The following is a 24,322-nucleotide window of genomic DNA, read 5'->3' on the forward strand; positions in this document are numbered from 1 at the left end:
TGGAAGAATCAACATTTGCATATTTGCAAGTATTTGCAAATCCTATATCTAATAAGGGGCTAATATCCAAAATATATAAAGAACTCCTTCAACTCAATAGGAAAAAAAATTCGATTAAGAAATGGGCAGATGGGGTTCCCTGGTGGCACAGTGGTTGAGAGTCTGCCTGCCAATGCAGGGGACACGGGTTCGAGCCCTGGTCTGGGAGGATCCCACGTGCCGCGGAGCAGCTGGGCCCGTGAGCCATAACTGCTGAGCCTGCACGTCTGGAGCCTGTGCTCCGCAACGGGAGAGGCCGCGATGGTGAGAGGCCCGCGCACCGCGATGAGGTGTGGCCCCCGCTTGCTGCAACTGGGGAAAGCCCTCGCACAGAAACGAAGACCCAACACAGCCAAAAATAAATAAATAAATAAAAATTAAAAAAAAAAAAAATGGGCAGAGGATCTGTATAGACATTTTTCCAAAGAGGACATTCAAATGACCAACACGTATGTAAAAAGATGCTCAACATCACTAATCTTCAAGGAAATGCAAATCAAAAACCACAATGAAATATCACCTCACACCTATTAAAATGACTACTATAAAAAAGACAAGAAATGACAAGTGTTAGGGAGAATGTGAAGAAAAAGGAACTTTTGTGCACTGTTGGTGGGAATGTAAATTGGTGCAACCACTATGGAAAACAGCATGGAGTTTCCTCAAAAAATTAAAAATAGAACTACCACGTAATCCAGCAATTCACATCGGGGCATTTATTCAAAGAAAACAATAATTCAAAAAGTTATTTGCACCCCCATGTCCACTGCAGTTTTACTTACAATAGCCAAGACATGGAAAGAACCTAAGTGACCACCAATGGATAAATGAATAAAGAAAATGTGGTATATATGTATATACAAAATGGAATATATTCATCCATAAAAAGAATGAAATCTTGCCAATTTTTACAACATGGATGGATCTTGAAGGTATTATGCTAAATGAAGTAAGTCAGACAGAGGCAAATACCGTATAATCTCACTAATATGTGAAGTTTAAAACAAAAACAAAGAAACCGAGCTCATAGATACAGAAAACAGATTGGTAGTTGCCAGAGACAGGGAGGGAGTAAGGGTTGAAATGGGTAAAGGTGTCAAAAGGTACAAATCTCCAGTTATAAAATAAATAAGTCATGGACATGTACACTGTGATGACTATGGTTAATAATACTGTGTTGTATATTTGCAAGCTGCTGAGACAGTAAACCTTTAAAGTTTTTATCACAGGAAAAAAAAATTTTGTAACTATACATGGTGAGGGATAACTAGACTTATTGTGGTGATAGTTTCACAATATATACAAATATCAAATTGTTATGTTGTACACCTGAAACTAATATTATGTTATACGTCAGTTATACCTCAATTTTAAAATATGTATGAAAAAGAAAGATACTCTCAATGGAGACCAATTACCTGTGAGAATATTTGGGCTAAAATATTTCTATTTTAATTTTTCAATATTAAGAATAAGCTAGAATCAAATATATCCTTAATTTAGCAAAATTTTCTCTGAGCTTGACACTTAGCATGTTTCCTGGGTCCTTGCCATCCCCATTCCTACCCCCAGGTGGTTTGTAAACAAGTCAGCCAATTTTAAAGCCTGAAGCCAAGCTTGCGATCTTGCTTCTAAATGAGCTGTTTGATTTCTGAGAAAGGGGCACAAAGGTGTCTATGAAAAGCACACAGTTTTCCTCAGTTCTCACGTTCATAATACACCAGGTGCGGGCCTTTGTTCCCACACCCACCGATTTTCCCATACCAGCTGGGTGTCCTACAATTCCATTCATTTCTAACACTAAACAGAGTTATCACAGGCCCCACAAGACTGCCCCCTCCTTCAGATGCCCATCACAAGGGTTGAGTCCTCAGGTTGCCCACCATTTATGTCCTTCTTGGCTAAAATTAGAGATTCCCATGACCCTCTCCTCGCGTTCAGTAATATGCTAAAGCAGCTCACAGAACTCAGGAAAACAGTTTACTTACTACTGCTGATTTATTACAAAGGATATTTCAGTGGCTACAAATGAACAGCGGGAGAGAAGTGTTACATAGGGCGAGGTCTGGAAGGGTCCTGAGCACAGGAGCTTCTGTCCCTATAGAGTTGTAGTACATCTTTCCCCAGCTTGTAGATGTGTTCACCAACCTGGAAGTTTCTCTGAACTCTGCACTCTTAGGGATTTTTTTATGAAGGTTTGATCATTTATTTACTCAATTGCCAGCCCCTCTCGCCTCTCCCGAGAATGGGAGGTGGGCCTGAAAGTTCCAAGCTTCTGATCATGGCTTGGTCTTTCTGGTGACCAGCCCCAATCCAGGAATCCATCAAAAGTCACCTCATTAGAACAAAAGACATTCCTATCACGAGGAAATTACAAGGGATCCAGGAGCTTTGTGTCAGGAACCAGCGTCGAGGAACAAACATTATCAGGAACCAGGGGCAGAAGCCAACAGATATTTATCTCCTATTATTTCACAAAAGGTTTGTCCTGATCTCAATTTCAGCAGTGCCTGCCTTACCCATTCATCCTCTTTTTCAAAGAACTCCTTTTTTGTTTCACAATTATTTTACAACTAGTCACAAGGGAAAGTGAAGGGTTTGGGGAAGAACAATAATTAATTACAAGAAAGTCCACAATACGCTTAAGGTTCCCTGCCCTTGTGTGTCCCTTCCCCAGAGCCCCACTGTTGGGTGGTCTTAAGGAAGGTCTGTAGGACTTCTCCCCTCAGGGAGCCTGCCAGCAACCCCATTTCCTGCTATAGAATGAGAAGGGGGATAATCATATCTGTTCTGCTTCACACTGAAGGATGATGGGGGGATCAACTGGGAATAGGTATTTTAAAGTGCTTTGGTAACTATAAAAATCTCTATTCAGATAGAATGGATTGGTATTTGGTTTCCAAAACAGGCTTCACTACTAGGAGAGAAAATGTGCTGATATTCCCTGTCAACATCCTGGCAATCATTTTCCTCATTAAAAATGGCTAAGTTGGCTTTCTGCTTCAACTTGAACTGCTATGGGTTTGGACAGCATCACCCTATTTCCCAGAGTTTTATTGCTCTAGGTTAACTCAGCCACAAAAGAAGCTTGAGATTTCAATTCTACCAAGCTGACAGAGCAAACGGAAGTCATGCGTCTTTTCTCACCACCATTGGGAAATAATCATAAACGTGAATCTTTAAAGTGGGGCAAGTGCATTAGACAAGGAGCTGAGATACATGGGCAGTGCTGAAGTGACCTTGAGGAAGCCATTTGAACTGTCAGCCTGAATTTGTCACCTGATAAAAAAATGGGGTGAAAAATATTAATCCTGCCTATTTCAGAGTTGTTAGGAAGATTAAACAAGGTCTGTAAAGACACTTTGCAAAGTATAAAGTGGCCTATGGAAGTGAAATATTATCAATTATTATATTTATTGTCACATAACTGAATTACTAATTAGAAAAGGGATGAAGTTAAAACCGAATTGAAAAGTCAGGCGTTTCTCATATCATAAAAGCCAGTATTTGAGGAGGTCATAAAATAACAAGGCTAATAAACCATGGTTGAAATGTATTATCTCATTTACTGCTCATAAGAACAAAGCTCCCAGGAGTAGGGGAAAGTCTCCCACTTTTATTCTTCAAACTTGAGATCAGACCTTTTATATTACAGTGAGCAGGTAATTACGGAGGAATTACTATAACCGAGTCACTTTGATGCACCATGGACATCAAGGTCTCTGCCATTGAAGAGCTTAGAACTTAGAAGAGGAATGAGAACATATACCCAAAAGAGCAAATAATGTCACCACACTATATAGGCAGCAATAAATTATATATTGTGAACAAAAACTGCCTCAGAATTTGAGAAGAGGGAGAAGTCTCTGTGAGCTGGGAAATTTGGAAGAGTTTTGATGAGAAGGCAGTGGGACTTTTATCAGGTCTTGAAGGACACATTATATGTATTTGGACAAACATAGACTCCTAGGCAACCACTACAGACAGGGAGAACAGTATGTGAGCAGAGGTTGTAGGTGAAAAATCATGGATGCATTTGAAAAGCATTAAGGTAGACTGAGTGGCTGGAGTCAAGGAAGCAGGAAGTGGCCAAAGGAAAACAGGGTTACAGGCTTTCCCAGCTCTGCTTTGTCTCCATCAGTAATTCAACTCCAGGGATCCTCCATTCCCAGCTTCAGCCCCAGCCCAGTCATCACTCCTACCCCATTTGCAGTGACCTCCCAAGGGAGTCCCAGTCCGCTGTGTGGCACACATGTACCATCTCAAGTTAGGAAATGACCTATAGGGAAGACACCTCAAAGGAGAAATATTCTAAGATAATACTTGTGTCAAAGCATTTTTTCTAATCGTAATTAAGTATCTTTTCATTAGGACATACCTGTTCTTGATTTATGTAACATGGTTAAGCTTAAAAACAATGATCCTGAGTGTTTAAAGTAAACCTTTTAGAGCCTAGTAACTTGGGAAAAGAAGCAAAGCAAAAGTTTTGCTTACTTCAATGCTGCTATCTTAAAATCGTTTTTGGTGCTTTTCTAATAATGATGTTTAGTTAGTTCATCAAGTAGTTAAGAGCAATAAAATAATTTTTTTCTCTCAATAACTTATAATGTCAAAGAGAGAAATCAACCAAGATTTAAAAATAATCTCTTTTTCTATTCTGAGAACTATGAAACAGTCAGTTTATCAATTTACTCATGGAGTACATAAATCCTAAAATTCTTTTCAGCAAATAAATTCTTTTATGGAACTAAAACCATTGGAATCTAAATGTATTTGAGCTCCACGTTGTATTAATTTAAATGAAGGAAACAGTGAAAAAGAAGGCGATGAGAGGTGGTGAGAAACACAGAGATTAAAGAGAAAGATTGAAGGAAATATCCCCCCTTTACACAATCAGCAAATGTTTACTGAGAGTCTCCTCTGCACCTGGACCAATGCTAAAAAGGAAGAGGGGGAGGAAGAAGGAAGGAATAAACAACAACAACAACAGCAGCAGCAAAGGAGAAGCCCTGTGGTTTCTGGACCAGAAGGAGTCCAGGGTGAACTGCTATTCTCTAAAGCTGTGCTGTCTAAGGTGCTGTTACCTGGAAGCTGAACCTTCTGTCCTTCAACATTTTGTTGAGTTAAAATCTGCAGTGCGTTGGTCTCCCAAAGCATCATTAAATCTTCACAGACCCTTCTCAGATTTGAATAATCCCAGCAATAAAATTGCCCTGAGGGCTGCAGAAGCTGCTGTGAGGCCCACACTCACACAGGGGATATTTGTCAAGATTCAGATGAACTAGAGTTGAGGCCAGATTTGGCCATGGGCTGGAGATTTGCCAAATCCAAAGTAATCCAACATGTTTCTCCAACAAATATTATACAATACGTGATCATGTTCTGAGTTCAGAGTTTCATGTAGTGAAAAATCCTAAGCAAAAGTTGATGTATTTATGGAATGTCAACCTGTTTATATTCCTAAAAGACACATTAAATGAAGTGTTCAGTTATTCAATATAATTGAATATATAATTATTCAAATACATAATTGGTGCCTGTTATAAAATCCAACAGATTCAATTTGCTAAAATTAGTACTTAGACAGTTTTTAAGCTACATAACTACTTCAACATATGCTAAAGACAGACTCCGCAGACTTATCAGAGTCTCAGTGTTTGTTTCAGCAAATGAGGTTTTCTGGTTTATTCAATGGCCAGACTTTCTGGATTGTTAACACTATTTTGCTCTTTCAGTTTTTTCAGACTCAGAGGATTTCTCTCTCTCCCCTCCCCCTCCCTTTCACTCTCCTCCTCCTCCTCCTTCTCCTTCTCGCGCTCTCTCTCTCTCTGTCTCTCTATCTCTCTGTCTCTCTCTCTCATACATACACACATACTACATACACATATCCTCCTCTATTTCTGTAGTGTTCTGTTAGCAGCGGCTTCTGAAAGGGACACAAAACATGTCTGAGAATGCAAACCAAGGAGATGAAATATATTCTGCTTTAAAATATTGGAGAAAGAGTTTTACAAAGCTGCAACTTTCTAATTTAGCAAAAGTGTAAACTTCATATTGTTTACCATTTAGAGCTTTAAGCAAAACAAGAAAAAGAATTGTGTATATTTAAAATATATATATTATTAGAGTTTATTTGCATTTATTTATTTTACTGGAACTGCAAAATCTTTCTTTATATAAATTAAAGGATATGCTGTATCATGAAACATGGTTTTCCTGATATTTTAGGGCCAAATGTTTTCTAGAGAAATATATTTTTGGTTTTATAATGAAAATCAATGGGTCTATTGACTCAATGGAAAGACATGTATTTTACAGATACTATTGTTGCGAATGCAACTATTGCAAGATCCTGTTATACATTAAGAATCTGAAGTTTTGGCAAGATTTTTTGACAAGACAGTTCCCATGGAAATTCTATAATGTGGGATCTCTGTAATAAAATAGAACCCAGCTAGTGGCCCCTGATTTGCCTCCTGCCAACCTGTCTTTAAAATAGTCATGAAAACAAGAACAAGGTATAAAACTGATGCACCAGTAGAAGCTAGAAACATGGGTCAACATTTATGGGAAGAATTCACCTATCCAAAGTGCAGATGGGGCCCTCAGGCAGAAGAGTGGGAGTGAGGGAGAACGATATGGCACCTCACATGTCTCTCTGTGAAGTCCCCACTTCACAGTTAATGGAGACTTTACTGGGCAAGCATGGACCGTCAGCCGTTTAGATCACAGAGTCTCTTCTTCAGGTAAATGAGCTCTTTAACAAATACAGTAAACCCTTCCCTCCTTAGAAAAGCTCTTTCTATTTAATTTAGGGACTATAATTTCCAATGATACGATAAAGCCATAGGTAGAAGTGGCAGGAGTTGTTCAAGCAATATAATTCAACATATTATACATATGTATATGACAAGGACTGTGTTAAGAACTCAGGATAAAATGATGATGAAGTAATAGTCTTTGCTATTGAATATAGTGGTAAAGTGAACAGACATGAATTACTATATAAAAAGCATCCTAACACTGTGGTAATCTAAATGGCAGGGAAGTCCAGAAGGGAGGGGATATCTGTATGTGTATGGCTGGTTCATTTTGTTGTGCAGTGGAGGCTAACACAACATTGTAAAGCAACCATACTCCAATAAAAATAAAAAAAATAAAAAAAAAAGCATCCTAAAAGAGGTTTCCTAAGACCTGCAAGCTAAGGAAGGGTGCTTTAGAGATTGCAAGTTGACCATTGCAACATCCCTCTCTCCTTCCTTCTTAGTAACTTAGCCCTGCTTTTTCATTTGCATGTTTCCACCTGGAATGAAAGACTACATCTCCTATTCTCGGTGTGGCATGAGTCCTTGTTGACATAGCGAATCTACCGAGCCAGCCTGGACAACCAACTTTCCAGAATTATTTTATGTGAGAAATGGTTAAATTTTTCTTTTACACCATTATGTAGGGGTCTAACAGGTGAACCCCTAAATATGATACAAGGACTAGTCAGAGGCGGAGAAAAGGAAGAAAGTGCTGCTTGGAAGAAAAAAGCAAGAGATGGAAGACCTCTGAGAGCAGAGCACTCTGCTGTTGTGGTTTTTCATACCCTACTTCTAGTAAAGGAAGACCTGAGATCACAGAGCAACTGCTCCTCATTCTAATAGAGCCACAGGAGATAAATGAAACCCTGGCCCAATAAATTTAACAGAAAGACTAGCACATCAACACATCACCCAGCATTTTAGTAGGAAATGAGCTAACAACAGTGAGGGTTCCCATGAGAAAGCACCAGTAGTAAGCATATACATATATTTTTTTTTCTTTTATCACCTTTGCATTTTGATTCATAGTTAGAAAGTCTTTCCTTACACCTTAAAGAAGAATCCATCCATGTTGTCTTCTAGTGCTTGTGTGCTTTCATCTTTTACCTTTTGAGCTCTAATCCATTTGGAGTTAATTCTTATGTTCAATGTGAGATACACATCTAATTTTATCTTTTTTCCAAATTGCTCTTCTATTTTCTGGTCTCTCCCTCTTAACTCTGTTCCTTCGTTCACACCACTGCTTGACCTGTCTCCCCAAAACATACCTTCCCACATATGCTTCTCCTGCTCAGTGGCCACAGACGACTTCCTGTCACCTGCTGCATCAAGCCCGAAGCCTTCATGCCAAAAAAATTAAAGCCCTCCATAATATTTACCATCCAACATATTCAGTCCATCTCCATAATCCTAGACTGTAACAATTTTCTGGTCTTTTAAACTTAAATGTAAGAGCTAAAATTTATATAAATACATACACAAAATTGGTATGTAGGCTATATTTTTAAAAATTTTTATTGTATATAATCTACAACTCAGTATAGTTTTTAAAATATATAAATATATACCTATTATTGTACACAACATTTTGGTTTACACTGAGTATAATAAAATAATGAGTTAAAAGTGATTTTCCCCTGGGAAGATAGTGTTTTACAAAGTGCTCTGTTCAGACCATGAGCTCATTTAGGATCCGGAGGTCTGTCCTGGGAAAGTCTTAGAAATCAAATATCTCCATTTTATAAGAAACACAGAGTTGCATATTCTGTTTTAATTTTTTAGGGATTTCCTGTATGTATCTGTTATATCCACTGGTGACTTCATTGCTACATTTGGCAATAGTTACAAAATTATAATTTGAGTTTCAGATTTTTTGTGAAAAACTTCAACAGCAAGAAACTGAAGGTAAAAATTGAACAGCATAAAGATAAGGGAATGACAAAAGAACTCTGCTATAAGAAAGTCAAAATTCCTTGGAAAATTTTATAGGAATTTTTTTGGGAAATTTTATAGGAGAGCTAAATATTTCTTGAGCACCAGTTCATGTAAATGTCATAGTAGTCTGTGATGATGTAAGCTTTGGCCTTCCTCAAAAATCAGCATCCAAGCCACTCATGGGAAAACTGCTGTTTATTGCTGAGCCTTGGATTGTTGTTCTATTAACAATTATCTGTATATGATCCTGCCTGGTATGGTTGTGTGACTTCCAGAATAACTGGTTATTAACTGTCTCGAATAGAAAAATAACACTACCAGATGTGAGATGAACAAAAACTGTAATTATTATTAACATATCTTTGGAAGCTTTTTCACTCTCTGAGCTTTCCGGAGCAGAAAAGAAAAAAATGTATATACCGTATACAATTCTGGATTTTCCCTTTTCTTCCATGGGCTTACTCTAAGTATGGCTATGACATTTGGAACCATCTCTTTATTTTAGCCTATTTTTCTTCATTGTTCTCCAGTGTACATGTTCACTTCATAAGTTCTTGTTATCAATTGTTCTACTACTTAGTTCCTTCCTCTTGGCCTATTTGCTTTTCAAATACTGTACTGTGATGAGACATCCCCTCTCTCTACCATCTTCCTACGTCATATGTGTGTCTGTGTGTGTATACACACACACATATATATATGTTAAATATGACTAAAAGAATGGGAGATGTCTTAAGCCTACAGAGGCATGAGGACAGGAAGAAAGTATTGACTCTAGGCAGCCTGCTATGCTGCGTGACTCACGTAAGAACTTTAGGCCACTGTTGGCACTAGCCAGTGAAATCACTTCTCTTTCTCTCTCTCACCTCAGCTCCTATCCAGGCTGCCTTCCAGAGTCTCTTTGAGCTCCCTTGGTTCTCATCGGAGCTCAGGGGACTCCTAAAATACCTAGAGAAGTCATCCTTACATGCATCTGCCTCAGGGACAGCTCTGTGATTTAATAGAGGATTTTAGCCTTTATCTAGCCCTGTGCTTGGCCCTACTTACTTGGATTCATCAACTTGATTCTGAAGTTAGCTGCTGTATCAGATCCCACAACATAAAACTTTTCGATATTTTCACAAAGTTTAGTGTTTACTCCTATTCATTTGTCAGCTTTATGTGCCTTAAGTATGCATTCTAAAATCCAGTACCATTGTATTGACAGGATCTAACGGATTTTCTGCATATGTGCTTGGAATATGCATGTGTACATATAATTACTTCACCTACTCTCTGTGATATTGTCATTTTTTTTTTTGTAGATCTTTTACTTTGGTTCACCCAAATGGAGATCAGCTATGCTGGTCCTATAATGAATGTTCATTAGATAGTAATCTGAAATTAGCTGTGTGTAGCTCTAGTGCCTTAGAATTTTAATGACTTTTAAGTAAAGCTTCTAATGAATATCTTCTTATATATATATATAGCAACTATATGATTAAAATTTTTTCATTGTAGTTTTTCAATCTCTTTATTTTGAAGTATTTTAGGTAATTATTCTATGAATGAAACTCCTTGTTTCCCACACCATACCTCTTTCCTGAATTCTAACTTCTGTTTCCAACTGTTGGCTAGACATTGCTATCTGGATGTGCCTCAGGCCCCTCAAGTTCAGCACATGGAAATATTCAGTCAACATTGTCTCTGATAAAACACTCCTCCTCCTGGGTCTATTACCCAGTGGCTCAGTTTAGAGATCTGAGAATCACCTGAGGCATCTTTCTCTCCCTTCCTTCCATTGCTCACCATATCCCTTCAATTTTACCTCCTAAGTATGTCTTAGATTTGTTTCCTCTTCTTTGTTCCTTCTGCTTTGGTCCGTGCCTTCCTGGGCTACTGCAGTGGATCTAATGGGTCCTCCTGCTTCCAGACTGTGTCCTCTCCAACATACCCTCCACACAGTGGCCAGCCCACTCCCCCTTCTATTTGATTAAAACTTCTCAACAATTCTCCCTTTCCTGCCACATAAAGTCTACATTTCTTCCCATGGCTTAAAAAGCACTTCCTAAGCTTGTCCCTGTTCCACGAGAGCATTGGGCATCCTCCCACCGCCCTGTTCAGTCCACCCTCTGTAAGACCACGCGCCGCCCACTCTTCAGCTCCAACGTAAGTAAACTCAATAAAGGTTTGTTGAATGAATAAGTCCACAAATGAAATGAAAATATCCATCATGAGTTAACAAAGAGTTGCACAAAGGTGAACAGCGTTAACTCTGCTATCCAGAAATTAACCGGTTTATTACTTATTTAGGGTCTTCCGCTCACTCTCCCATCTAAGGCCAACAATTTGGGCACTTTTCTGGATACTGCATCCAGCTGTCAGAATGTAAAATTATAGAATGAAGAAGCAGTGCACAGATCGGTGTTCATACTCAAGCAAAAGACGAAATAAGAGAACAGGATGAGAATAATGGCCGTCACGAGCATTCGGGCTGATTTGAGGGCATTGGTAGGCTGTGCCAGGTTTGTGTTTTTATGATCCTATAAAACGAAGGGCTGGCATAATGAATGCGAGAAGAATTTAGATAAAAATGATTTGTGGCTTTTCACTTCACATCAAAGATCATTACCCAGCAATATACATGATTGTGTTTTATAAATAAAGGTACGTTCATTCAGGGTAAACTCAATACACAGACCTGAAAATTCAAACATTCACCAAATAGTGTTCTAATTTATTTTATGTTACCTGAAGCTTTAAAATGAAGGCAATTAGAGACCACGGTACACATGCACTAGAAAATAGCACCTGTTTGTTTATTTAAGCTCAGTCATATTATACAGAATTTCAGGAAAACAAAAGAACTTAGTAACTTTATGAATGATTTTGTGAATAATGAAGGGAATGCCACCTCTGCAAGTAATACCTGAATAATTTACTCTAAGAAATTTGGAAATAATATATAATGCAAAAGACATTCCAAAAGAAGAAAATTTCTTCAAATAAAAATGGAATTTGTGCACTAATTTACTTAATATACGTAGCACATGCTGCTAACCCAATATCCTCAGTTTTTGTCCTGAAAAACTAAGATCAGGACCAATGACTTCCAGATCCATCTGTCTGAGTCAGGGTTTGTTGTGGCAACCAAAACAGCAGCAATAAAACAGAAATCTCAGTGGCTTACAACAATAAACATGTATGCCTTGCCCACGGGTCTGTGGGTCCTCTGTGGCTCTTCTGGGCTTGGCTGGACTCAGGTTCAAGCATGCTGCACGTGACTCTCGTTCTGGCTAGGGAGTGTGGGGGGGAACCAAGCCACACCACACAAGCACATTTAAAGCCTCTGCTGGAACGTGGCACATGCTACATCTAGTCACATTTAATTGGTCAAAATCAGTCTCACGACAAAGGCAAAAGTCGATGCAGCAGAGAAATATACACTACCTATAAGAGGTACTGCCAAGTCACATGGCAAAAAGTGGGAGTGCATAATCCTTTGGCAGCAAGTGGAATAATCAGCAATGCTAATCTAATGTACCATAATAGCTCTCATATGCTTTTTGAGTAACTACCCTCTTTTTGGTCTGGCCATGTTTGTGTGGGCAGTATTCTCTCAGTCTCACTCAGGTACAAGAATCTGCTTTACTTCCTTCTGCCATCAGCCTGACTTGAGAGTATCTTAATACCTCTGTGAGAATAGCTGACATGACTTCTTAATCTCTCAATCCGTTATGTTCAAGATATGCAGAGCACAGGTTTCATCTAATGGTCTTTGCATCTCAGATTGTTCCCTTCCCTGAAAGGCCATTTAACTTCTTATCTTTATCCTTCATTTGGGTTCTTACTTAACTTTTTAATATATCTTTTGCTCCCTTTAAAATATAGTTTTCCTAGGAACACAGTTTTTAGTTGCCAGTCATTTTCTCCCAGAATTTAAATGCTATTGCACCTATTCTGGCTTCCATCATTGTTGCTGAGAAATCTGCTAGTATTCTAGTTTTACCTTTGTAGCTCACCTGTTTTTTCTCTCTGCTTTCCTTTAAAGCCTTCTCTGTATATTTGATATTACCCAATTTCAACACCAAATGTCCAGATGTGGATTTATTTTTATTTGCACTGCCTACTAGAAATTGTTCTTCCTATATCTGTAAATATTATATTTTATCATTTCTAGAAAATTCTTAGTCATGATCTCCCCCAAATATTCTCTCTTCCTTACTCTCACAGTTCACTCCTTCTGGGACTCTAATTAGCTGTATGTTGAAACTTTTCACTCTTTCCTCCTAACTCTTCTTTAATTTTGTTCATTCCCTGTTTATCTGTACTACATTCTGGATAATTTCTTTACCTCTTTATTCCAATCTACAACTTTTTTTCTCAACTATGTCTTAATGACTACTTTTACCCATCCATTGAGTTCTTAAGTTCCACAAATATGTTGTTCGTGTCTAAAAATTCTCTTTGGTTCTTTTGAATGGTTTCTTATTTCTTACTCACTTTTGTGATTCCATGTGTTTCTTCCTGTAAACATTTTATATTCCATAACTGATAATTTCAATATTTGAAGTTCTTGGGGTTCTAAATCCATTGCTTTTATTTCTGCTAAGTGTCACCCAAGTGTGCTTGGTTGATCTTTGATAATGAGCCTATATTTGGTTGATGTTAATCTGGGTAGACCCTAAGGAACTAAATTAAGGATGTTTTCTACAGAGTTTATGTGTCTATTTCACGGTGCTACAGGGTGCCTCTTTGACATTGCTCAGCTTAATCCTCTGAGGAGGCTGAGGCTGAGCCCTGAGACCTTGCCACCGACACAAGCTTGGTCTGGAAGTTGGTCTAAAAGTTGATATCTGCATTTGTTTGCAGGCACGTCTTGCCTTTTATGTTTGTTTACTGTTTACTTGTTTCTGTTCTGCATTGCTGTTTCAGCATTTTGTTTTTGTTTTGTCTTGTGCTTTTCCTTTAGACTTAATTCTTCTCATTTTTAACACTCCAGAAATGCAGTGAAAATTGTTTTATGCAGGAGCTGTTATTTTCAAGCAAGAAGGCTTTTCAGAGTATCTAATCTACCATCCTGCCAGGAGTGGATGTCTCAGTGATATTTTTTACTCTGGGTTTGTAGCTATACTCCTAATCACTGAGCTTGCCAAGAGTTGAAATTCCCAGATAAATGGAGCATGACTTAAATTATTTTAAATGTAAAATATCAGAGTTAGAACACCTAACTGAGACTTCCCTTCTCAAAATGGACCCTATATCAGGACTGGTTTGCTTAATTGACTGACACTCTATGCTAATGAGATTATGTGATTCAGTTAGGTTTGCTCTGTCTACAGAGTGCAAATAAGTCTGCTACCATTGCTGAAAAAGTTACTCAAAATATCAGTCTTACTGAATGACAAGTTAATGATGTAATCTCATGAAGAAAGGCTAACATAATTATAATCACAAATACTTAGCTGGTATAGCTGAATATCTAATGTTTTACTATAACTTCGTATATGGAGGCTATTCAAGTGAACATTGCCATTGTTGGCCTAATATCATGAGCGTGGGATTCTTATATTTATTATTCTATAATTTATCTTTTTGGGGAAAAATCTTATCTATTAATATAATTCCTTCATTGACTATCCTATGTCCTTTCCCTCAAAACAGAAAGTGATACTAAACAGCTAATGAATAGGTTTTGTGAATGAAAGACTAGAGACTGTGGAAATAAGAGGCATTTAACAAGCCTATACAGTGTGAGTGTTTAGCAAATATCTTGATTGAAAATACTGATTTAGCAAGATAGTAAATTATAGCTTATATGAAAAACAATCACACACTTCTGAAAGTGAGTTAATATCAGGGTTTTCTGACCATATTTAAATTATGTTCTGGATTTCAGAACTTTATATGTAACAATGGCTTCTAAGATGTGAATAAAAGTTACAGTAGAGGCTAAGAAAATGCCCCTACCTCTCTGCCAACCCCACCCCCCAACTATTAAACTAGGTAATTAGTCCTGTCAGTAAATAAATTCCCTTGAATTAGCGAGAATTATATTGAATTATGCTATTTATTAAATACTATATTTATATGAGCTTTTATACTGTTATTGCCAAAAATATGAGTGCTACCCACAGGAGATTGGAATGAAGGAATAAACTGATTCAGGCAAGGATCAATAAAATACATTTGTGCAAATTTGAAGTTAATATCCAGGGATGAATCAGTTTGTACAAGTCTTCCTCTCAGCTCTGCATGAAAACACTCTCTGGAGCTTCCTTGCCAACTGTGTCTCCAAGGAAAGAGTAAATCCATTCACCCTTATTTAAATACATATATTATATCCTTGTGTACATTTCAACCATTTGGGTTTCAGTTCAAAATGCTGGATACTCATACTAAGTAAATCAAAGTTAAAACATATTAAATGAAACACGTTTCAGTACTTGCACTCTCTGTCTTTGGAAACCAATAATGAATGAGCCTAACATGTTCTTAACTATTATTTATAATTATGGAGTTCTGAATTTTTCATGTTAATATTTCAGAGATTAACTTTGAAAAGCTTAACACAAAGGGATGGTGATTCAGCTTTTTAACAATTTAAATCTGTTTCTAAGGCTTAATATTCACGAAGAAGTCGAAATTAAGTTCTTTGAAATCTTGACATTTCTTCTTTCTCCAAAAATTGTGTTTTCATGGAGTATATATTTAAACTTCAAATAGACTTGTGATGGGCAATTCATGGTATTTAATTGCACTTAAAAATTCATGCTCAAAGTTTCAGTACCAGAAACTAGCACCCATCATCTTGTTAGTAGAACACAAAATGTAAGAAAAACTGATCACTCTGAATTTTTTTTACATGAACTAAGGCAAATTTTATCTAAAAAGACCTCGAGGTTAATGAAGAAAAAAAAGTGCTTGAAATATAAGAAAAAACCTTGAAATACTTCTTTTCATTGTTTTTCCTTTATTTTCTTTGTTGCTCTCTCTTTTGGTTTGAAAAAATAAGATGAGAACACATCTAAATGTATCTGGAAAAAGTCTTAGGGAATTTAGCTCACTTCTTAAAAGAGAAAAGAACTAACTACATTATGTGATAAGTAAAGTATTTTCTATTTGAAATTCCCTTTGAATCTTTATCAAAGGCTGGAATGAAAGAAAGAGCAATGAAAACCCCATCTCTTATGATTTGTGATGACAATAGCCATTTGTCACAGGATAGTTTTTCAGTGTTGTTTCAGTGTTATTATGATTAATAACAACATATAAGAGAATCTGTATCATTCCCTTACAAAATCCTATGTCCAAATCAGAACTACAAAATGTTTCATATGTCTACATAGACATTTCTCAGAATTTCATAGACAACGAAATTCTACAATGTCCTTTTGTAGACTATCATTACACTAGGATCAACTGAATCCTACAACCAAAGTCCCTTTCTATACTTTAACTTGCACTAACTATGCTGTTTTAAAAGCTGCTTTCAGGATGTAAGAACTGAATTATAATTAATATTTTCTAATAGGTATGCAACATGGGATTGAAAGCAAGAATAAAATTATCCATTTTAAAAAAAGAATATGAGGGAGGGAGATGCAAGAGGGAAGAGAAATGGGAACATATTGTATATGTATAACTGATTCACTTTGTTATAAAGCAGAAGCTAACACACCATTGTAAGGCAATTATACTTCAATAAAGATGTTTAAAAAAAAAAAAAAGAATATGATTATAGAGGAGGTAAATGAACTTTAAAATATTGTGTGAATGTCTTACAGTAAGTGACTATTAAACACAGGGCTGTATATTTAATTATTACTTTCTGTATGTCATTTGAAAACATTTAAGTGCATTTGAATGGAAGTAGGAGTTCTTCATGTATTTGCCAGTGAGTAGTTTTTTTGTCACTTTTTTATTGCATGAAAAATATGCTTGAAAAGAGTTTCATCACCTTTTCAGTGTAAATCTATATCCCTTTCTATTTGAGAATTTCTGTATACGTTTGGATTTAAATTAAGAGCAAATTGTACTACATGCTCTAAGGGGAACATATTTTTAGAGTGATTTTTAAAAATGTTTCTTACCTAATAATACCAGAGTCTTATATATGTCTCTCTGTACGTACTATAATGAATTAATGACCAAGAATACAACTGTAGATTTAAAATAAAATGAAACCAAAAAAGAAAGAATGAAAAAGATAGGCTGCATAGTGACAAAGACCGTCTCCTCTCGTGCCAGTAAAGTTCTAGCTGTTGAGCATGCTCAGACACAGGGGAGGCACTGAAGTTACTATATCAGAACTCCTTCTGAGGTTAAGGAGCATACATCTAATAACTCAATTGCTGTGAACCCATTGTTATTTTTCTGGTATTAAGCGTCTCTTCAGCCGCAGATTGATTGCAATGTTCCTTCTACTTCATTTCATCGTTCTGATGGATGTCAAAGGTAAGGCTACTGCTTTCTTGCTTGAATGAGTGCAATTCCGAAAGAACAGAATACTTCTACTTGGTTCTATCATATTTATGATACACTCATTGCAGTGTTTGATAAACAGACATCCAGTTTGCATTGTCATTATCACTAGTTGCCTATAGTCCCATCCTAGCAATTTCTAGATGCAACAAATTTTTCATGGAAACTTGCCTTTAAATGTTGTTAAAATTGTAATAAGATAGCTTTAAAAAACAATGTTGAAGAAATCAATTATAATGGAGAAATTTTTTTTAGTATTTGAAAAAATGTATGACAATTAATAACTTAAAATTTTGCCTTATGAAATTTCAACCTGTTGAAATCTGTTCATAAATTTTATATAATTGTTAGTTGCTATGTTTCATTGTTAACATAGTTAAACTGGGAACTGCAAAGCCAAAGACAAATCTAAAAATCAGTATCTCTCCCTAAGAGCAAACCTATGTAAAATAAAATAATTAAAAATGGACAAAAGTTACCTATTCATATAATTCTATTTTCTGTTTTTTATTTTTAAACTTTTCATTTTAGCCAAACTGCTCATTTTCAAGTTGGCAGTATTTTTATTGTAAAGCTGAAAAATAAAATAAAATTTAATCTTCCCCTGGTTTTAAAGAAAAATATAGACTTGTTTTGTTATGAGCATGTACACTTGTAAATAATCTATTCATCATACCCAAGGCACATTGGGTTTATTATTATTATTTTAAAATGTATTTAAGTTCATAGTCTTTCTTAAAAACTTTTGATAAACCTCTGAGACTAAAGTTAGAATTCAAAATTATTTTTCTTTTCTGAGAAATTCGTTTTAGGTTTTTAAAATGTTTAATTTTATTAAATGAAGTCAACTGACTATTTTAAATATTGAAATAAAATGCAGTATTTATGAGCAGTTATTTAAGAACTTCTAACAGATAAAAGATTTTTTAATATTTAAATTTTAGTTTGAATTTGAAATACTAAAACTTTGTTTCAGATTATTTTAAAATATTTTAATACATGTAACATGATTTTTGTCTTATATTTTAATCTTTCTTACATGAAAAGTGTTATCTAAGGAGAAACGATATATGAACTCATTTTGCATGTAATACAGTTGTAGAAAGCAGTCTATTCTTTTTTTTTTAAATCTTTTATTTATTTATTTATTTATTTATTTTTGGCTGTGTTGGGTCTTTGTTTCTGTGCGAGGGCTTTCTCTAGTTGCGGCAAGTGGGGGCCACTCTTCATCGCGGTGCGCGGGCCTCTCACTATCGCGGCCTCACTTGTTGCGGAGCACAGGCTCCAGACGCGCAGGCTCAGTAATTGTGGCTCGCGTGCCCAGTTGCTCCGCGGCATGTGGGATCTTCCCAGACCAGGGCTCGAACCCGTGTGCCCTGCATTAGCAGGCAGATTCTCAACCACTGTGCCACCAGGGAAGCCCGAAAGCAGTCTACTCTTGATATAAGGTCTTCTTCCCTCAGAAGTTCATGCCCTATGCACATTTATAATATTCAATTTTTTTTGATTTTTAAGGACAGACAGTTACAAAATAGGTTCTTGGATTCAACACACTTCATAGAGGTTATCTATGCCCTTAAAAAATTCTTTAATGTACAAGACTGTAACTATAGTTAACCAGTTTTAACTGCTTTTGCTTATGGTAATGCATCTAATTGATTTGCCTTAGAAAAACAAAATCTTTATGAGAAGAAAAATATCTATTACTAAAATAATGTTTTAAGATTTACCACAATGTGTAATGGTGTTCTTTAAAAAAAGAAGGAAAGAAACTTTAAACATGATTTTTTTAATTTCTAAGTAAATGTCATATTTAAAATCCATAGTATCAATCTGATATTTAATTGTAATTCCCTGGAAATTTTTACTTTCTAATTTTATATTATTTTCAATTGATAATTTATATTTAAAATCATTTATTTTCAAAGTTAGATATGTTAACCAATGCTTTGATATCTTATTCCTACTTATAAAAATAATAATAATTTGCTATATATATTAACAAAACTTCTTTCTTTTTCACAATAAAATTAGAGTTAAATTAGTTAAAGCAGTTAAAATTACACAGTTAAAGCAGTAAGGCTCTTTATCATAAACAAAGAAAAGTCATTTAGAATTATGTAAGAGTAAAAATTGCTTCTTAAATTTAAATGAATATTTGTGATAGATTCTTAGACCAGATCTAAACAAAGGGAAAAGTTAACAATTATATGATTGTCTTTTCTCTTCTGGCCATGATCACCCTTGCATGCCTAATGAATAAATGATACAACCATCTTAAGCTACAGACATTAATTGATAAGTAAAGATAACATGTCTTATTATCACTTTTTTCATGTATTTTATCATCCATTTATTCACTGGGTGTCCTTGTCAACCAGCTTCAAACTCCCTCCAAAAAAAAGTTTTTTATGGACTAATTATGAACAATATTGCAAACCAAAAAACATGGGCTTATATGGGAAACTGAAAGCGTGAAGTGTTGAGAATGCTACTGGATAACTACCAGTTGCTACTTATTCAAATAATTTACTAACCTTGAAAAAGGTAGTCATCAAAAGCAGGGCTAGAGCAGCATTTGGACGTGAACAGTATTTGACTGCCCCCTAATGGACTAGTTCAAATCTCATCTTGGTCCTTTCTCAGTAACGTCAGTTCGACTTGGATGCTGTGACTTAAGAAAACGTTTCTGAACTAAATTTTAATTTCACACAATTATATCCATGCTGCCGATAGCTGTGAAAATCAATTATATTGCAAGACAGTCATACCGAGAGGCTAAAGCAGCACCACTAATGAAAAAGAAACTCACCTGCTTCAGGGCTGAATGGAGCCTGCTGTGAGGGAAGAGGAAAAATATCAGAAACCCAGAAGTTAAGGCCATTTGAGATAAGTTATCTTTAAAGGCACTAACTAAATACATCTCACAACAGATGTTTATTCATTTGTTCATCTTACTGTGAATGAATATGACCAGATGCAATAAAAGAGTTTTAAGGACTCTCACTTGAAGTGACAAAATTGGCTGTCACCTGAATTTTAAAGACGAAAATGGGGATGTTGCTTCAAATAAACTGATGTTGAAAAATGGCACATTCGTCCTAAGAAATTGTGGCTTGAATAAAATTCAATTAACTAAGAATAGTTTTTGTGTACATAGTTATATGATGATAAATGCACAGACTTTTTAGGAGTATATATATGTTTGAGAACCCAAAACAGCTTGGTTTCCTTGTTTGGTAAAAATGTAACTTACCATTCATCAGGCAAAATGAATGTGCTTGGTTTATATAAGAAGTCATAGTGGAGGGCTTCCCTGGTGGTGCAGTGGTTAAGAGTCCGCCTGCCAGCGCGGAGGACATGGGTTCGAGCCCTGGTCGGGGAAGAGCCCACATGCTGCAGAGCAACTAAGCCCGTGCGCCACAACTCCTGAGCCTGCGCTCTAGAGCCTGTGTGCCACAAGTACTGAGCCTGCGCGCCACAACTACTGAAGCCTGTGCACCTAGAGCCCATGCTCCGCAACGGGAGAAGCCACTGCAATAAGAAGCCCGCGCACTGCAACGAGGGGTGGCCCCTGCTCGCCACAACTAGAAAAAGCCCATTCACAGCAACGAAGATCCACCACAGCCAAAAATTAATTAATGAATTAAAAAGAAATCATAGTGGAATTAGAGGAAACATTTTAAAGTGCTTTGTTCACATGCATCAATTCTTCATCCCTATAATTCTAGATGTTGTGTATGTATAGAAAAAAACTAAGCTTGCAATAAATATTGTTCTCATCAGTGGTATATCACTTTCTTTTTTGTTTTTTGCCCAGGGAAGTTCTGTGTTAATAGAATATGTTTGATAAGGGGAAGATAATGTTATCTCCCAGTTCCCCAGGTATGAATTCTTTCTTTTTTGGAGGCCTGGACATTTTCATGAAGTTGGAGGGATTTTTCTCCTGCACATGTCTCCCTATGAGTGGTCTCAGAATTGCCTCAACAGAGTCCATTGGAGTGTTCAGTTCTGAGCCGTAGTTTATGAGTATCTCAGGGATTTTACCTTGTGGGTGATCCAGTTCCAAATCTCATGCTCAGTTTGCAGAGATACCACCACTGCTTTCCCTACTGGCCATGGGCAAGGGGCAATATTCAAATCACAACCTTAGGTGGTCAGCAGAGGCATTTCATCCCCCATGCATTGTTAGGGGCTCTGTCCCAGCAGGTAGCTTCATGTAGGTCCCAGCCTGTGCTGGTCAGGCTGCATTCAGCCACTTTCTCAAACAGGCATGGGAGCCAGATCTAACTGCTCATCCAATCTAGGCTCCTGTCAACCAAGTAGGCTTAGCTCCTCTCACAACAGCAGCTTTTTCTCTGTTCATGTTCTGTGGAGATTCTCTCTTCAATAAACTAAATATTTCAGTGAAAAAACATAGTAACAGTCTTCTCTATCTTTGGAAAACTAAATGTTGTGGGAAGCATATTCAGGATTTGCTCACAATAGATCATCTTTGACCCAAAGCTCAGAAAAGAAGGTAGTTTTTAATTCTTCAGATTTTGCTTAATCAGAGATTGGACATGAAAGGGCATACACACCAGAGATTTGAAATCATGAAGTACAGTGTTACACAGCGGAAGGGGTTAGGATAGGAGAGGTAGCAGAGTGGCAAGGATGCTAGATTTAGGGGTGAGCCGACCTGTGTTCAAGTCACAGCCCTGATCCTCTGAAGCCTTTGACCTTCAGCATACCAGAGAACCTCTCAGCCATAGCCAAACATCGGTGCAATTATTGAATTGCTAAGAATCACTTGTGATGATGGTAAAGAAATAGATTCTAGGACTCTAGCCCCCCCATAGATTTGATAAGTCTAGGGTGGGGTGTGGGACTCTGTACATTTAAGAAGCATTCTAGGTGGTCTGATGAATCTGCCCCATAGGTCACACCTCTGGAAACACTGGTATTGCAGTTAGCACATCAAAATATGAGTAGGCTTTTTTTTCTGTAAGGGAGGCTAATTCCTTGTTATACTCTTTGTGCATACCAGGATTGCTAATTGGATTCACTTGGATTATTTGACATGTTAATACTACCTGAAAAGTCTTCTTTTTTCAATTTTGGGGGTTATAAGGACAAATTAAGTATTCGGCAAGGGAATAGCTGATCTAATGATCAATATACTGACTCAATGGACAGTAAAATTCAAAAAAGTATAATTAATACATAAGTTTACCTATAAAGTAGTCTTGATGCTAATTACCACTCCCTCCTTAAGAAATAAGAAATTAGTAAACCAACGACACAATGGTTTTGCTGAGTACACAAGAAATTAAAGATGATACAAACAGAGGGAGAGATATACCATGTTCTTGGATTGGAAGAATCAACATTGTGAAAATGACTACTACCCAAAGCAATCTACAGATTCAATGCAATCTTTGTCAAACTACCACTGGCATTTTTCACAGAACTAGAACCAAAAATTTCACAATTTGTATGGAAACACAAAAGACCACGAATAGCCAAAGCAATCTTGAGAAAGAAAAACGGAGCTGGAGGAATCAGGCTCCCAGACTTCAGACTATATTACAAAACTACCATAATCAAGACAGTATGGTACTGGCACAAAAACAGAAATATAAATCAATGGAACAGGATAGAAAGCCCAGAGATAAACCCATGCACATATGGTCACCTTATTTTTGACAAAGGAGGCAAGAATATACAATGGAGAAAAGACAGCCTCTTCAGTAAGTGGTGCTGGGAAAACTGGACAGCTACATGTAAAAGAATGAAATTAGAACACTCCCTAGCACCATACACAAAAATAAACTCAAAATGGATTAAAGACCTAAATGTAAGGCCAGACACTATAAAACTCTTAGAGGAAAACATAGGCAGAACACTCTGTGACATATATCACAGCAAGATCCTTTTTGACCCACCTCCTAGAGAAATGGAAATAAAAACAAAAATAAACAAATGGGACCTAATGAAACTTAAAAGCTTTTGCACAGCAAAGGAAAACAACACGAAAAGACAATCCTCAGAATGGGAGAAAATATTTGCAAATGAAGCAACTGACAAAGGATTAATCTCCAAAATTTACAAGCAGCTCATGCAGCTCAATATCGAAAAAACAGCCCAGTCCAAAAATGGGCAGAAGACCTAAATAGACATTTCTCCAAGAAGATATACAGATTGCCAACAAACACATGAAAGGATGCTCAACATCACTAATCATTAGAGAAATGCAAATCAAAACTACAATGAGATATCACCTCACACCAGTCTGAATGGCCATCATCAAAAAATCTACAAACAGTAAATGCTAGAGAGGGTGTGGAGAAAAGGGAACCCTCTTGCACTGTTGGTGGGAATGTAAATTGATACAGCCACTATGGAGAAGAGGATGGAGGTTCCTTAAAAAACTAAAAATAGAACTACCATATGACCCAGCAATCCCACTACTGGGTATATACCCTGAGGAAACCATAATTCAAAAAGAGTCATGTACCACAATGTTCATTGCAGCTCTATTTCCAATAGCCAGGACGTGGAAGCAACCTAAGTGTCCATCATTGGATGAATGGATAAAGAAGATGTGGCACATATATACAATGGAATATTACTCAGCCATAAAAGAAACAAAATTGAGTCATATTTAGTGAGGTGGATGGACCTAGGGTCTGTCATATAGAGTGAAGTAAGTCAGAAAGAGAAAAACAAATACCGTATGCTAACACATATATATGGAATCTAAAAAAAAAAAATGTGGTTCTGATGAACCTAGGGACAGGACAGGAATAAAGACGCAGATGTAGAGAATGGACTTGAGGACACAGGGAGTGGGAAGGGTAAGGTGGTACGAAGTGAGAGAGTGGCATGGACATATATACACTACCAAATGTAAAATAGATAGCTAGTGGGAAGCAGCCACATAGCACGGGGAGATCAGCTCGGTGCTTTGTGACCACCTAGAGGGGTGGGATAGGGAGGGTGGGAGGGAGACGCAAGAGGGAGGAGATATGGGGATATATGTATATGTATAGCTGATTCACTTTGTTACAAAGCAGAAACTAACACACCATTGTAAA

The 24,322-nt window shown here is 36.8% G+C and overlaps 1 protein-coding gene across 1 annotated transcript in view; it reads left to right on the plus strand.

The window, feature by feature from the left end:
* Positions 1-17,173: 17,173 nt before the first annotated feature.
* RXFP2 (relaxin family peptide receptor 2) overlaps positions 17,174-24,322 on the plus strand; it is a 66,523-nt gene continuing 59,374 nt past the window's right edge. Inside the window, exon 1 of the mRNA XM_036831676.1 lies at positions 17,174-17,216. Coding sequence (XP_036687571.1) covers positions 17,174-17,216 — 43 coding nt within the window. The remainder of the gene's footprint in view (positions 17,217-24,322) is intronic.

Source organism: Balaenoptera musculus, chromosome 18, assembly GCF_009873245.2.
Source record: "Balaenoptera musculus isolate JJ_BM4_2016_0621 chromosome 18, mBalMus1.pri.v3, whole genome shotgun sequence".
NCBI lineage: Eukaryota > Metazoa > Chordata > Mammalia > Artiodactyla > Balaenopteridae > Balaenoptera > Balaenoptera musculus.